A 16,397-nucleotide genomic window follows, 5' to 3' on the forward strand; every position below is an offset into this window, starting at 1 on the left:
GACGGAATTTTCATATCTCTGTTGGATTAGTAAAGTCTGTTCAAGATGGGTTATCGAAAGCCGTTCTTTATAGTCTACGCCTAATTAGTTGCTTGTTTATTTTAGTTTCTGTTATTGCTATTGTTCTAGGAGTTCCAGTTTTTATTTACTTATTTGTCTACTTTGATTTACCGAAATCCATTTCTTATCAACATGCATAATAATGAAAAGCCTTTCGGCATTGGCTATTTAATTTAATTTAATTTAATTTAATTTATACAGAATCTTGAACTAGCGGTATCCGACGTTTGGTCTTATTCTAGTACTCCTCGATACATACAGGTAAATTAGAGTTGCTCCGTTTATTTTTAGTTAGCTCTAAACGGTTTTTGATATTCTGAAATCACTAAACTGTATTACAGTATTATTTCTATTTTTATGGATTTCCGTCATTATTCATATATACAAAACCCAAATAATTCCCATCAGATTTTTTGAAATACTTTATTCCACCAAGTATGAGAAATGACATTGATTATAGTGATAGTTGCAAGACTGATCTACTTTACCTTGGCTCCCTTCATCACTCTTCGATAATGCCTTCTACCATACCCACAACCACATTGGACTGTTTACCGTATTCTATATTATCAAACATTTGTGCATATTTACACCAAGACGAACTTCTTAATTTCAGTTTAACTTCGAAAACATTTTATTTACAATTACATATGAAAGAGCAGTATCCAAAAGAATGAGCTACCCAATGGGCAGAGAAGATTGCTTGACTTAATTACTGAATACACACAGAGCTTGCATATTAAACCAACTTCAGATGATTTGTGTACACAACACTACGTTATCGTAAAGGCTTTGAGGCAAAGTTTAGTGCATCAACTTAAAAACCTCCTGTTGGTATTTGAAAGTGCAACAGCAAAACAATCACTAGAAATAAATAGTACAATCTGTCATTATCAACACAATTTGGAAAACTTGCTAATCCTTGATAGATCTACCACAGTCATTGATAGCGAATTACCCCACTGTTGTCTCAGTTCTGATGTCTGTCTATTGAGCCTTTATGATCATGACTTGATATATAAAAGGCTGATTATTAGTTTGCTATTTAGTGATGTTTTATTGACAGACTTTTTGGAATTAGATGAACGGTTTGTCATTAATGATCATATGCTTGGATTTATTCAGAGGGCCTCAGATAAAGAGTTGAATGATTTTTTATGGAGTTTCTTAAATTATACGTTCAGCTCAGTTAGTGCCACTAGTTTAAAATTGGTTTCATCTTTACCAGCATTAAAGATTTTGAATGTTTTGGGAATAAGTCTTGTTGTTCGACATGACAATATTTCTCTGAAAAATATATTACAGGGATTGTATTATAATACTAATAAAAGATATTTGATTTCCTGTGGTTCTACATATTGAGATTGAACAACGATAGATTAGGGTTTTTATAGAATGGGTTTATATACGGTATCTTTTTTTTAGGTTGTTTTTTTGTAAGAATAGCAAAATTTATATGAGTTAGACTTTTTGTTTTAATCAACAAATTAACCATTATTGAAGGAGAGTGGCTATCATCTGTAGAAAGACGGGATCCGCCAAATAGTGCTGCAAAACCACTAACAATCTTGGTAATTGTAACGAAGAGTAGTGTGCACTATATATTAGCGTGTAGAAATCACTCTCAACGCCCAAAAAACAGAACAAAATCAAAACATAAAGAGAAATTTTCTTTCCTTATTTTCACTTATGTTGTGATAATACTAGAAACAGTAGTAGTTGTGTATAACTTCAATTAAATGCAAGACAGCACTGTATCAGCTCATTTATAATTAATCCAAAGCTAAACAAGTATCTCATGCAACCCACAGTACAACATTTTAAGATCCTAGGGATATCACCCACATCAACGTTAGATGAGATCAGGAGAGCATACCGCAAGTTATCATTACGATACCACCCTGACAAAACGCCACGTCGGGAAGATCATGAAAAATTTAAAGAAATCAATATAGCGTATGAAACAATTAGAGACTACTATCGAGAAAATGAACATAAGAACAGTCAACTGATCCCTAGCACAAGCACAGAGCGCCAGTCTCACCAAAAACCACATTATAATGCTGGCCCTTACTCCACCTATCGTTTTACAACTTCATCTACGACCGCTGGTAATCTCAATTCCAGTGGAACTTCCAACTCTGGATTTAGCTATTATAATTTCCACCAAAAATCGCAAGAGAATAAACGTAAGCAGGATGAAGAACGAGCAGCCCGACGGGAACGATTGAAACAAGAGCTTTTGGAGAGGCAACTAGCAGAAGAAGCACAACGGAAAAAGGAGGTTCAACAAAGGGAAGAGGCAATCAAAGAATCATTAATTGAAATGCGCCGAAGAGAGATGGAGCTGCGACAAAGGCAAAAGGAGAGGGAACAAAGGAGAGAGAGCAAGGAACAACAGAATGCAAAACAAAATTCCGAGAGAAACCAAACCAAAGAAGAAAATAAAGAGTTCAAGAAGGCACTGTCTACTGATTTGGGAGCGGATGAAACTGCTTTCATGTCAGATAGAGATTTTGATGATTCTGCATATTCACCTGAGTATTTGTTTGAAGAGAAATCATGGAATAAGCCAAATCCTGAAGATACGAATTCCGGAACAAAAAAATATACAGAAAATACATTTGAGAGTTTAGATTCTCCACCAAATGATACACCTGCTTATAATTCAAGCTTTCGTGATGAAACTATTAATCAAAATGAAACTCAAACACCAGAAAATGACAAGTACGTACCACAGACAAATGCTGCATACCGTGTGAATGACACAACCATCCCTGCACAAAGAAGACACGAGTCTCTTTCCAAATCAGAAAACAAAAGGAGGAAATTTGAAACTGCTGATGCTGAGATTGATGGGTTGAATTCTCAAGCACAAGCAAAACCAGAAATGAATACAGAAAAAAAGTCTGCAGTATTTCCTGACGTGATACTTTTACTGGAAGATGAAACTGAAACTCCTGAAGCCCAAATTTTAGAGGACGATAGTGCATACACACCTCAGGAATTTGAACCAGAAACATCTAAAACTAATTGGGACAAGTCTCGAGATCAAGTGAAGAATAAAAAATTTGGAGTTGCTTTTGCATACGTGAATGCTTCAAAAAATGTTGAAAACAAACTCCATTCCAACCCAGAAGATAAAAATGAAGAAATAATTGACGTTGAGGCTTATATACCTGGTGTCAACTCAGCAAGTCCAAACTTTGAAAGAATTACTAGACTGAAGTATAAACTTTGGCAACAAGAAGCTAAAGTAGAAACTTCAAATACTACCGCAGAAACAGCACAAGCATCAGCAAGGATGGAAAAGCTGCCGTCTCTATCCAACCGTACTCCAAATCCTTCGATCATGAATGAAGTACGACCACACCCCACAACTCCACATAAAAGATCAAAAGTTGTTTTCAATTTGAAAGAGTTAGAACAGAATTTGGGTAATGACATTGAGGAATTGGATTTTAAGGATATGTATGAGAGTTTGCCTGACCATTCAAATAAGGCAACACATAAAGATGATGTTTTAACTCGGTCTAAAAGGAGACTTTATACATATACTGATGGAACTTCAAAGGCTGATATATTATCTACACCAATGAACAAATATCCTGTTCGTGGTCATAGCACCAAGAAACAACTTAGCATGTTGGACATGCATGCGTCTTCTAAAATTCAAAGTCTTCTACCTCCACAACCACCACAAATGTCAATTGATCCTTCTGTTTCAAAGCAAGTGTGGGCTAAATACGTTGATGCTATATTAACTTATCAAAAGGATTTTTTCAATTACAAGAAATTGATTGTTCAATACCAGATGGAACGTATCAACAAAGACCTTGAGCATTTTGATGACATAAATGATGGTTCACACACTGAAAATTTGGATACATTCAAGCGTTGTTTAGAGCAAGATTATTTGGTGATGAGTGAATTCAATGAGGCATTACGACAATTTGGTACAACAATCACTACGTATCAGCAGAATGTGCAGTGGATTAATACGTTCATGGAAAAGGATCCCAACTGGATATGAAACAAAGGGACAACTTTTGTCGTCACAAGCTTTATAAGTATTAGAGAGAGGAAAATATAATAGACATTTTTATTGAAAAGGTATGAAGATTGTTGTTTTCTCTTTAGAAAGTGGGAAATCATGTAGCTTAAAAATGGAATTTATTGAATGTTGAAAACCAAATAGAGCAGAGTATACGATTTCAATCATTTGCAGAATTATAGACCCCAATCTATACATGTAAGAAAGATCTACTTGACTGGTAACAATAGATCTATAGGAAGTACTGTTGTATCTACCAATCCAGATGCAAGTTATAAAAACCAATGAATAATAGGTTTTTATTATTTATAGCTTAAAATTCACAACAATCAAGAATCATAAAAACATAATCTAATCAAACAAATATATATATATATGTATATGATTGTATATAAAGTCTATTTATATAACTTATAGAAAAAAACAACAATAATAATAATAACAATTTTCTAAACTTCATATTGTAGCCCTGATGTTGCGTCAAGTTCAACCTCTGATCAAGGATTCTGTTGGAATACCATCGTATTCGCCAAATTCTTGACTCAAATTGATGTTTTGTAAACATTGGGTAGCTGCACCTTTCAACAAATTATCGATAGTGGCAACAATAACAACACGGTCTTCATTAGAGTTTACAGCAAACCCACCAACAACAACACCATGTTTGCCACTAATGTCTTTAACAAGTGGTGCCTCTCCGCTAATGGTGATTAGCTTCTCACCTTGATATCTATCTTGGTAAATGTTTCTAATTTCACGAGAAGTCAACGAACCTTTTTTGATTGGAATGTTGATAGTATGAGAAATACCTTGAAACCATTGAGCAACATGTGGAGTAAATGCAACTTGTAGACCCAATTGACTGCTGATTTCTTTTTCGTGCACATGATCAGTTAATGAATAAGGAATTAAATTATTTGACAACAAATTAACATCGTTCTTAGGAGATGGTTTGGTTCCAGCACCCGAGTAACCAGAAACACCAAAAATACTTGGGGTTCCAGAAATGTACTCTTTCAATGGGGCAATGGCAACTTGAGCGGCAGTGGCATAACAACCTGGGTTGGAAATCTTCTTGGCTTGAGCTATAGCTTTACGATCATTTAGTTCTGGCAATCCATAAGTCCATTCACCAGTTGTGTCAAAACGATAATCAGCAGATAAGTCAACAATTTTCGAGTTTGGGTTCTCAACGGAATCAATGGTGTTAACAAATGGTTTACAAACACCATTAGGTAAAGCCATGACCCAAACATCGACCTCGTTGTTTTCTTCTAATCTCTTAATGTCTTCAACTTGTAAGTTGGAGTAAACAATGTTATCCTTGTTGTAACCTTGCAATTTTTGGCCTTCCAATTCACGAGACGACACATATGAAATATCCAAGTATGGGTGGTTATCAATCAATTTAATCAAGTTTTGCCCCGTGTAACCTCTAGCACCAATCAAAGCAACTTTTTTTCTGTGGGTTTGTTTGCCTTTGGATAATGGAGGATTAGGATTGGTGTCTTTGCGGACTGTAGAGTGATGGAAACCACGTTTTTGTTGAGCAGAGGTGAATACACCAGACTCTTTAGAAGATGATAAAGATGACCCAATAGATGAAGAATCAAATTCTTTAATTAATTTACTGGCTTCTTCGATGTTCAATCCGTACCAAAACAAGATTTGGCCATTCTTGGCAAATGAACCATCAGATTTCGAGAAATACCAAGGCAAATTAGCATCATTTTCATTGACAATCCAACATAATTGACTGTAATCTTTCTTGATAGCGTTGAAAATATTATCGGTAACATTGTTTAACCAACCAGTCTTGGATGACAAAAACTTATCTAACTTAGGAACTTTCTCGTTTTGTTCTACGACAATGGCCAAAACTTCCAAAGGTTCGTCTCCGTAACTCTTGAATTGCACAGAATCTAAAAATTTCAAATATGAAGCAACAGAAACTTTACCAGTTTTGATCTCTGGGTCTCTCAACAAGGCGTTTCTTAACAAATCAGGGTTACCGAAATCACGTAAGGAGTTTCTGTTTATTAATCTGTAACCTCTTCTGATTAAAGTACCAGCACCAGAATCAGTGAACAATTCCTTTTGTAAATCGTTGACATCAATAATGGCAACCGAAGAAGATCTTGGCAAGTGTTGTAACAAATCGTGAATTTCTTTGATCTTTAATTTGGTACCGTACTTAACCCAACTTTCCTTTAACAAATCTTCATATTCTTCATCCAAGTTAATAGCAGAAACTTTTTCACCAGTGTTTCCGTTTATAATACCTCCCTTTTCATTTAAGTAAACGATTTTCAATGGTTCAAATTCACGAGCCAATTCACCAGCAGCGACATCAGCATTGACATTTAATAACTGACCCAGAGACGTTTCTGCCAAAGATGTCAAAATTGGTAAATATCCACTATTGATAGCGGCTTCAATTGGGGACTTGTTCACACCAGTGATTTTACCAACTAATTGGTACTTGTCTTTATCCAAGTATTCAGCTTCAAACACACCAGCAGTTATTGGACGTGCATGAACTCCAATTTTTTCTAAAGCTGTCACCAAACGCAAGTTTTGTTCTAAGAAACATTTACGCACAACTTCCATGGTTTTGGGGTTGGTGATTCTGATACCATCAATATACTCTGGTTCAACACCTTCATTCTCTAACAATTCATTGATTTGTGGACCAGTACCATGTAAAACAATAGGATACAAACCAACGTGATATAAGAAGGCCAAACATGATGCTAATTCGTTTAATTGTTGAGTGATAATTGCACCTCCAACTTTAATCACTGCAAATTGTTGCTGAGACACCGAAGTGAAATACTTTAAGTATTGTTCAACTTCACGCTTCGAACCAATATTGTTCAATAATTGAATAACAGTGGATTTTGTTGAATAGAAACGAACATTTGTCAACTGAGTCTTTTGGTGGAATGGATGAGTGGACGTTTTTTTATTGGCTGTTATATTAGCAATAGCACTACCGCTGAGCGATAATCTCTTGAAAAGACTGGTTGAAATAGCCTTTTTATTCACTTGTCTGATCATTGTAGGATACTAGAGTAGAACAACTGGAAATATATGGAAAAAAAAAAAAAGGAAAATTCAAAATATCAGGTAAAAGAAAAAGTTTATATACTGAAAAAAAAAATTTTTTTTTCCTTTTCCATTTTTTATTTTGTCTCCTTTTTTTAATTCATTATTATCGCAATTTTACTTGGTGTAAAAACTTGATCAAAAAGAGTAATTTTTTGGGAAAAAATTTTCTTTGCCGCGATGTACAATCAGTAAGCACGTGATTTGACCAATTTGTGGAATCATTTTGATCAAATGAAAAGAAATACGAATTTGTACCAATAAAGAAGGTGTAGAAGAAGTTTCACAAGCAGAAATCCAGAAAAGGGTTTATTTATGTATGCTTTTAAATTGAGTCGTGTCAGGTAAGAAGTAATATAATAGCTGTTTATAAGTACCACCTTTATTGATAATAAAAAACCTCTTCAAGATAAATTCAAATGGCCTGCATATAGTTATATTTTGAGATGTAGCCTGCCTGTGTGGGTGACTCATAATCTCAATAAATCAGCATACACCGTTGTTGGGTTTGATAGTTATTAAATTATTTATCCCAGAGTGGTGTATGCATGCTGCTGTGTTTGGCAATAGATCAAGAGAATGACAATTAACTATGGTATAGAAAATTTTCTGTCGGAGATGTTTAGATATTTATGCTAGAATACTTGTCAATTCTTATTTAATTTGAAAGTATATTTTTGACATAATACCTGATACACATATTGGGTTTTCTTTTTTTTTTTTTTTTTATTCTTTTCTAATCGGCAAATTTGAAATCACCATTTGATAATCTTTCTTCCAATTTGTAATCCGATTGGAAGATAGTATACAATATGTCAGGATTACTAGTGATACGAGCAGTATATTCAGCTTCACTATCAGCAATGTAGTGTTTTGGTTTATCTTTTGATTCAGCTGCATCAGCCAACAATTGTGCATGACATGTTTTTTCCATCAACATGAACAAATAAGCTGCCTCATCGATGGTTTTACCCATCGTCAATAAACCATGATTTTGTAATATTACGGCTCTGGCGTTCCCAGCTGCTTCGGCAATTGCTTTGCCTTCATCCTTTTCAATGGCCACTCCTCCAAACGAATTATAAACTGCCTGATTGTTGAAGAACGTACAGGAATCTTGATTAATCATCTCCAATGGCTTGCCAAAGGCACTATAGGCTCGTCCATACAATGAATGAGTATGACAAGCTGCATTCACATCAGGTCTGGCTTTGTGCAAAGAACTATGAATGGCAAATCCAGCAGCATTAATAGGTTCTTGATTCCCATCGGGTAAAATATTACCATCTTCATCAACATGAACTAAATCTTCAGCCCTTATTAAAGCAAAATGCAAACCCAATGGATTTATCCAGAATGTGTTTGGATCGATCGGATCTCTAATGGAACAATGTCCCGCAACACCTTCGTTGAACCCATTACGTGCAAATATTCTGAATGTTGCTGCAGTATGTTCCAAGATAAACCTCCGTTCTTTTAACTTATCGGTGAATTTAGGATACTGATTTGGTAAGCTACCTCCAATTGCTAATTTGTGGAAACTATTCTCATCAATTTGATAACCTTTTGAAGAGGTTTTAGCGTTGGGGTTTTCTGTTGTTGCTAATGTGGAAGTTGGTGCTGGAGTCATTTTTTTTTTTTACAAATGTTTGTTGAATTGCAAAAAACTAGTATAATGTAATAAACATGATGGTTGGTGCTATTTAAGTAGTTTACGTTTGTTTAGTTGTGGAGAAAATAACGGAGTTATACATAAATTTCCGCACCCATTGGGATATTGTGCGGGAATGCCTTCCATGGTGCATTTTTGGAAGGCAAGAACGGTTAGTTACCTTAAAGTTCCCCTCCGTTCTACTACTCAACCCAAGTATTCCCTCCACTTGCTACTTTATCCCCTCTTTTAAACCTACCACCATCAACTAGACCACTTTACATACAGATGTGGAGACAAGACAAGAAATTACCATACAAAACATCACATTAACTACAAACATTACAGAATCATATGTCCGTAGTATGTACAATACTATAATATGTATTTATTAAAAGCTCATTATTCATATATTCGCCTAATCTTCTTCTCTCCCCAATTCATAATAAATCCAATTTAAAATAGGACTGTATAATTTATATATGTATGTTACATAGTTGATAATGCTCTCAATCAAGTGGATCACTTCGGACTGATAGTATTTAAAAAGTTGAGTTATTTTAGGATTATCAAAATCTTTATTACTTAATAACAGCTTAACTTTTTCATTCATAACTCTTTTAATTCTATCAATATTTTTGTTGAAATAAATTTCAAAATTGGAGTTCATGATTAGTTCGTGATGGTTTTCTAATCGTTCATGGACCTTATCGATTTCAAGAAATCTCTCACCATGATAAAACTCAAACATTATTCCAAAACAATTAACATTTATCAAATGATCGAGTTTAGAGTGCAACTCTTGAAAAGTGTCTCTGTAAATGTGACTCAATTCATGATTGCTAATACACCCCGAAATAATTTCATTGATAAATATAGTACTAAAGAAATTGCAACTAGGCAAACTATGATTTGAAATTAATATTTTCTCAATACTAGTTTTCAAACTTGAAGAAATGATTGATTTGCTCTGAGATAGTTGTAAAGTATGATTCTTGAGAATGACATGTTTATAAAACTCGGGGAAAATCAAACTTGAATTAAATGTGTAAATGTTAAACTTCAAATGTGGGAAATTCTGACAATGGTTTAATAAAATATATAAATTTTCAAAAACTCTAAACCGTTCAAATTCAGTATCTAAAAATCGGCACTTTTTAAAATATAGTTGAAGGACAAATTTGTTCAATTCTATTAAGGAATCCTCAAAAAACTCAGTACCTAAATCGATAGAACACCTTGTAATCAAGTCCAATAATATATTATTATCATTTAAACTTCCATTATTACCATCATTCACATTATATGTACGGGCCAAATGGACCATACTTTCCAAGTAAAAACTATCACAATCAACAAGAACAAAAATATCCCTTTCCTTTATTTCATAGTAAGAGTTTGTATACTCCAAATAATAGTTTACCAAATTGTTATAGATTTGTTTGACGGTAATCGAACTATAGTCAGTTTGGAAAACTTCAGATACTTCTATTTTACCACCATTACTTCCTTGAGGTAAATCATTTGAGTTATAAAGAAGCCCACTTTTCAATTTAACAGGAAATTTGTGCTGTCGCTTATTTTGCTCTATTTCAATTTGTAGAAACCGCTTCATCCAGTAGCTTCTCCAGTCCAGCAGGGGAATGATATTTGGAATGAAAAACCTATAATTATTAAAACATACATAACTAGATTTGTTCTGGAGATACGACGAGCTACTGCTTCGACGTAACGTTGGATGCGATGACGGTGACGGAAATTGAGTTTGGCTGTAAATCTCATTGACAAAATCGTTCATTGAATTGTAAAATGCCGCCACTTCATTGCTGGAGTTGAAATTTTTAAGTTCATCCAATTGATAATTATTCAACAATAACAATTCATCCTTCAACTTAGATTGTTGCTTATTCAAATCTTCAACCAGAATATCATTTTCCAAATGAGATAGAGCTTTAATTTGTTTGTCAACTATATTTATCGAACTAATTAACAAACTTTTCAAACTGTTGTAATGATTCCATTTGAAAATTTTGAAAATAAAATTATACTCATGCCAGTATTTCAAAAACTTGTCTGTTAATGATTTTTTTTGGATAATTGTATTAAATTCATCCACCAAGTACTGACCAAATTTGAAAACAATTAGCCAAATGCAATTATGAAAAAACATTTCCTTTTCATCTTTTGTATCAGTATTTACATTAAACCCTGGGTGATTATAATTCACACTTTGTCTATTCCCAACATCATTACCATCGTGATTCATACACGAATTGAAATCAGCAATCATTATAAAACAATAAAAAAATGACTTGTATTCTGATCCCAACAAGTGAGGCACTTGCAAATATTTCAATATAAAATGAATCCCAATTTTCAAATCATTATCACTATTGGAAAATTTTAGCACCTTGCTGAATGAAAATGCTTGAAATTTTTCCAAGAATTGAGAGTTTGCAACCATGTTCACATACTTGTGAAATAAAAACTTTTGCGCCAACTTTTGTAAAGGAACAAATAGATTTATGTCCAAATATTTGGGCACATGTCGATTGTTCCGATTAGGAGTAGCACTCATGGACATGACATTTGTTCTTTGTGATTTTTGAATGATGATTCTTGCACCTCTTGTATCGGTATCACCAACATCTCGATAAAATTTGGCAGCTCGTTGCCTAACCATGTTTAAATATTGATTACGTCTAATATTAGCCTGTTGTAATTCATCATTCAACTTTTTCAACCTCAGTTCTTGATTCAATTGTCGTTTTTTCTGAAGAGCCAATAATTTCCGTGATATTCTACTTGATTTCTCCAGTAACTTGATTTGAATATTCTGTAAGATTTCTTGTTTGCGTAAAGTAGGTATTGAATTATCCCGGGATACAGTAGTATTGCTTACCGGGGTTAGGTTCTTCAATATATCATTCGGTAATTGAAAATTAGAATTAAATGACGGTCTTGTTGGTCCAGCAGTAGTGGTGGTATACTCATTTAACTTTTGTCTTTTTGGCGGGTATCTAGGCGGTGTAGATATACCCCCATCACATAAAACAGGTGTGGCTTGTAAATTTAAATCTGTGTCTTCAATGTCAACCTCATTTTCAAATAGGTTACCTGTCTCGATTTGTGATGTACTATACTTAACAGATTGAGGACTTGCTTGTGTATGTACTTCAGAAGTACCCGATGACTGTGATGTAGATGGAGCCGGAGATGTAGATATAGCTGTATTATATGTTTCGTTATTCAAAGTACTTGAGTTTCCATATCTATTGTTGGCAATCTTTCGTTTTCTTGTTTGGTCTCTTGTCAGTTGCTGATTAGACACTTGTCTGTGTGAGGCCATCGTTGTCAGAAATTCAAACGGGTAATAAAAATAGGCAAATGCAAAAGACTGAGACGACACCAGTGAGACGTGGGGCAATTATATTAAAAAAAAAAACCAAGTTCCTTGAAATACGCTAGCAAAATCACACACCCTATTTATGGTACCAAAATGTAAGATAATAGTTCTATTAAGTATATTTACATCCAAAATGAATCAACAGCAACTCTGTTAAATATTTGTGTGGTTGTAAAGGTGTGGTTGTAAAAAAAAATTAAAATACTGATAAAAAGATAGCCTTAAAAGAAAGCTAAGGAGAGAGAAATGGTTTAAGATAAAGGAAATTAGTATTAAATAGGAAAAAGCTAAAAATAAGGAGTGTGGAGTGAGATAGAAAGGAAAAAAAAAAAAAAAAAAACGATAACAATATATAAATAGAAATACAAGTAAAATGAAACAACCAGCAAGAATCAATCAAATAAATCATAACCACGGAAATTCAGGAAACAAAAAAAGAAATAGACAAAGAAGAAAAAACAGCAAACATCCAGAAAACTTAGAAATTATAAATCATGCAACACTAGGAAATAGTATTATCGTTCAACCAAACGTAAAGTTTTGATTGTTTGAAACACATAAAGAACAATTTTTGTATGGAGGGTTGTCAATGGAAACTCTAACAAAGCGATTGGTGTCACCACCTTATTTTTTTTTTTCTGTTGTTGTTTGGATATTTGCTTTGCAGATCTATGTGTTGATGTTCTTTGAAGGAAACTATTAATGGCCTACCTTCATTGAATACTTTTAGTCCTAGTTCTTAGATATGCTGCTAATTTCTTTTATAGTTTCCCCAATTATGAATTCATATGCAAGCAAGCTTGTTAAATAGCAATTTCATAAACTTCAATTCATGTTGCCATCTGAGTAAGAAATAAATTTGACCACATAAGAATCCAGCAAAGCAGGGCCAGTTGACGGGATTCACGGCAATGGCAATCATTTCTCACACTATTTCTTATTCTGCATCTGAAATGTGGCTTGTTCAACCTGGTTATTATCCAATACATGCCCATTCAGGAATCGGTGGCTTAAGTTATCTGAAGGAAGATTGAATGCTTTCAAAATGTGAAATAGAGACAAAAAAAAAAAATAGAGATTCAAAGTGACTTTTGCAACAACTTTTACTGGGCCAATCCAGACAACAACTTTACAACATCAATAGAATGATAATTTGTATACATGTAAAACTGTATATATTATGCTAGTATTTAATGTAAAAAAAAAAAATCTATAAAATGCACATAAATAATTTGCTCTTAATCCCTTTATACTACAAAACAAAAACAAAAACAAAAGCAAACCTAAAACAATTGAACTCAACTATGACTTACTTCTTTCTTGACCAAAATTTTAAAGACGAAGCACCACCTGATTCAGCATTGATTGAAACTGGACTTGCATTTAACGAACGATAATCACTTCCAACATCACTACTATTACCAGATTCAGTGTCCTTAACGCTTACGCCATGAAAAGTGCCAGATCTTTTAACGTGATGGTTGGTATGGTGGTGATGACTACGATGCACCAGATGCTGATGTGATGTTCTGTGAGAAGAACGGGAACTTATATGTTTCTCGTGGTTCCCATTCAAATTGGAAGTGGTAGTGGTAGTGGACGTACCATTACTATCTTTGCCAAGTTTCAAATGACCAAATATTGCAGATATCGATGCCGTGGATGAAGACGATGATGTAGTTGATGAATTATCGGTACCGCTGGAATTGTTCCCGTTGGCAGTATTTAAGATTTTATTTGTCTTTTTCGGCAAGCTGGAAAATTTACTGAAAAATGAACCGCTCTCCGTATTGCTGCCATTAATAGCAGAAGGCCTCCCAGGTGAACTAGCTATACTTTTACTTGCTCGATGGGTCTGGGTCTGAATATTGTTGGGAATATTATATGGTTTAGTTTTATTTGTAAATGATGACGGACTCATATTGTCACTAATGTAAGGTAATGGCGATGTACTTGGTGATAGCATTGGTGTATTATTAGTTGGAGTTTTCAGCTGTTTCCGGAGTAATTTTTTCACATAACTGTTGAAATTAACGTAGCCATTTTCATTTAACATTCTCATTACTTCCTTGCTAGCTTTCGTTAACGTTTGTGGATGGTGTAGTCTAGAGAACGTCGATTCCTGGACAATTTGTTTGAACAAAGTTTGTGATATATTGATCTCCATGGGCGAATCACATTTAATATAAGTATTCATAATGTATTTCCATTCATCATTTAGTAACTTAATCTCGGGATCTTCGTCATTATTTGAATTGTTACGGGACTGATCTTGACTGTCATTGTCATCTTCGTCATCTCTACAAGTATATTTGTCCTTCAAATTGTCCCATATATTCTCGTTTGCATTTCCAAAATCATCTAAATCATCAATGGTGGAAACAAATGCATTTTGAGGATCTAAATCAACCGACTGTATCAGCCGCGTTTTGCGCATATTGGAAAACGATTCAAACGAACTGCACGAGTGATATCGCAGATTTAGTCCTGATTCGTTATTATTGCAATCCAGGGTTCCATTCGAGACATGATTACACGGCAGGGTTTCTTGTTCGCTAATATTTGGATCAAATTTTAGTTTATAATAGTATTCATAACGATAAATATCAACAAGAAAATTCAAGTTTTCTTGGGTATGTTGCTTAGCCAAATAGTCTGTAAAGTCTTGAACCATTTTAATCTTACCTTCATCTTCCAATTGGCCCAAGGAATGTAAAAAACAATCATTTACCAAATCTTCTAATGGGGGTAATAATGGTGTTGATGGTCTCGTGATTGGTGATGCAGTGCTATTAGTAGTACTAGTAGAACTTCCCATAGTCTGATCCAAAGATGTGAAAATCGATGAAGGCACGGCATTTTTAGTTCGTGGTGAAATCGGATACGATGAACTGTTCGTTACAGTGGAGGCTGTACTTGTAGTGGTTGTCATTGTTGGAGGTGATGTAGATGATGATGCATTTACAGATTCATCAGGTGAAGAATCTAGTGTCATTGTTGTATACAACACTTGTCCTCCAATTTTAATGTTTATTATCAATTATCGAAATAAGGCTTTCTCTATGCTTCTAATAAAACCAAATCCAAGTATATAAATGAAGAATAAAAGTTAAGAAGATTCCCAAAAAAAAAAAAGTAAAAAACAAAAAAAAGCAGGAAATTATAGTGAGAAATATTAGAAGTTGAATGCTATAAAAAAAAAAAGAAAGAAAAAACAAAATAATAATTAAAATAATACAAATAACTTTTTCTTTCTTTTTTTGAATTTTGACTTCCTGTAAGTTAAAGTAAATTTCGGTCTAATTTTGTATGTATGAGGTGGGTAGCTTTCTTTTTTTTTTTTTTTTTTCCTTAATTCTCCATTCTGTGTAATCTGGTGAAATATTATATTTTTTTTTGTATTGTTTTGTTGTTGGTTTAAACTTTACACTTCTTTTCAACGGTTTTTTTGATGTTTTATACACGACTTTGACTTTTGTACGTTTGTTTACTTGCACACACACACACACCGAGTAGTAAACTTTTTTTTTAATGCGTGGTTTTCTGTTTTTGTGTGCCTGAAATTTGGAGTTGTGGGTCTACAATAAAGAAATTGTATGACCACCTGTATATAATCTATTATCAATGTAAGTATGGTTAAACTGAGTTTCAATTGTTGGTTGGTTGGTTGGTTGGTTGGTTGGTGGAATGTTTCAAATATTAGTGTGCATATACTTCTGTTTCTAGAATTCTTAAGTCATACTGTAGAATCTTTCGTTTAGTCAGTGTCTCCTCTTTCTATTGCAGGTTAATCTAATGGCTCACTATGTTGTGTATAAGATTACTCTCATTCATATCTACACGAAAAAAGAAGTTAGATACCCTAGACCACTACTGAGCATATTTTTTTCGTTATATTTATTTGATTGTTTTTATGTAGCAAAATCTCATCGTCCATGTGAACAGCGAAAGAATTTTTTTTTTTCTTTTTCTTTTTTTTTTTTTTGACTACTCGATTCGGTCGCTTTTGTTAGTGGAGTTGAGTGACCCTTAGCTCATGACTATGAAAAAAAAAATCACTCCATTATTTTTAATTTAGACAATGGACACGCACTTTTCGGAGAATATCTTCCACACAA

At 33.8% G+C, this 16,397-nt stretch overlaps 5 protein-coding genes and 1 pseudogene across 5 annotated transcripts, besides 1 other annotated feature; 2 read left to right on the forward strand and 4 right to left on the reverse strand. All coding sequences in view use genetic code 12, as the record gives it.

Moving 5' to 3' along the window:
• The first annotated feature begins 497 nt into the window (after positions 1–497).
• Positions 498–1,419, forward strand: CD36_08745 (annotated as a pseudogene).
• Positions 498–1,419: a sequence feature (C. albicans orthologue is not a pseudogene, and is implicated in regulation of filamentous growth;~apparent genomic rearrangement; appears to have lost the middle section of the corresponding C. albicans orthologue).
• Positions 1,420–1,858: 439 nt separating this feature from the next.
• Positions 1,859–4,093, forward strand: CD36_08750 (conserved hypothetical protein; the record flags this gene model as incomplete). Its single annotated transcript, XM_002417474.1, has 1 exon — positions 1,859–4,093. One exon carries the CDS (start codon positions 1,859–1,861, stop codon positions 4,091–4,093), a length of 2,235 nt encoding a protein of 744 aa, XP_002417519.1.
• A 507-nt stretch (positions 4,094–4,600) lies between these two features.
• Positions 4,601–7,174, reverse strand: CD36_08760 (ARG5,6 protein, [contains: n-acetyl-gamma-glutamyl-phosphate reductase (n-acetyl-glutamate semialdehyde dehydrogenase) (nagsa dehydrogenase); acetylglutamate kinase (nag kinase) (agk) (n-acetyl-l-glutamate 5-phosphotransferase)], putative; the record flags this gene model as incomplete). Its single annotated transcript, XM_002417475.1, has 1 exon — positions 4,601–7,174. The coding sequence occupies one exon, from the start codon at positions 7,172–7,174 to the stop codon at positions 4,601–4,603; it is 2,574 nt and encodes an 857-aa protein (XP_002417520.1).
• Positions 7,175–7,958: 784 nt separating this feature from the next.
• CD36_08770 (conserved hypothetical protein) lies at positions 7,959–8,852 on the reverse strand (the record flags this gene model as incomplete). Its single annotated transcript, XM_002417476.1, has 1 exon — positions 7,959–8,852. One exon carries the CDS (start codon positions 8,850–8,852, stop codon positions 7,959–7,961), a length of 894 nt encoding a protein of 297 aa, XP_002417521.1.
• A 439-nt stretch (positions 8,853–9,291) lies between these two features.
• Positions 9,292–12,222, reverse strand: CD36_08780 (conserved hypothetical protein; the record flags this gene model as incomplete). The annotated part of the gene is made up of 1 exon (XM_002417477.1): positions 9,292–12,222. The coding sequence occupies one exon, from the start codon at positions 12,220–12,222 to the stop codon at positions 9,292–9,294; it is 2,931 nt and encodes a 976-aa protein (XP_002417522.1).
• Positions 12,223–13,588: 1,366 nt separating this feature from the next.
• Positions 13,589–15,274, reverse strand: CD36_08790 (conserved hypothetical protein; the record flags this gene model as incomplete). Its single annotated transcript, XM_002417478.1, has 1 exon — positions 13,589–15,274. The coding sequence occupies one exon, from the start codon at positions 15,272–15,274 to the stop codon at positions 13,589–13,591; it is 1,686 nt and encodes a 561-aa protein (XP_002417523.1).
• Between the last annotated feature and the right edge of the window lie 1,123 nt (positions 15,275–16,397).

Source organism: Candida dubliniensis, chromosome 1, assembly GCF_000026945.1.
Source record: "Candida dubliniensis CD36 chromosome 1, complete sequence".
NCBI lineage: Eukaryota > Fungi > Ascomycota > Pichiomycetes > Serinales > Debaryomycetaceae > Candida > Candida dubliniensis.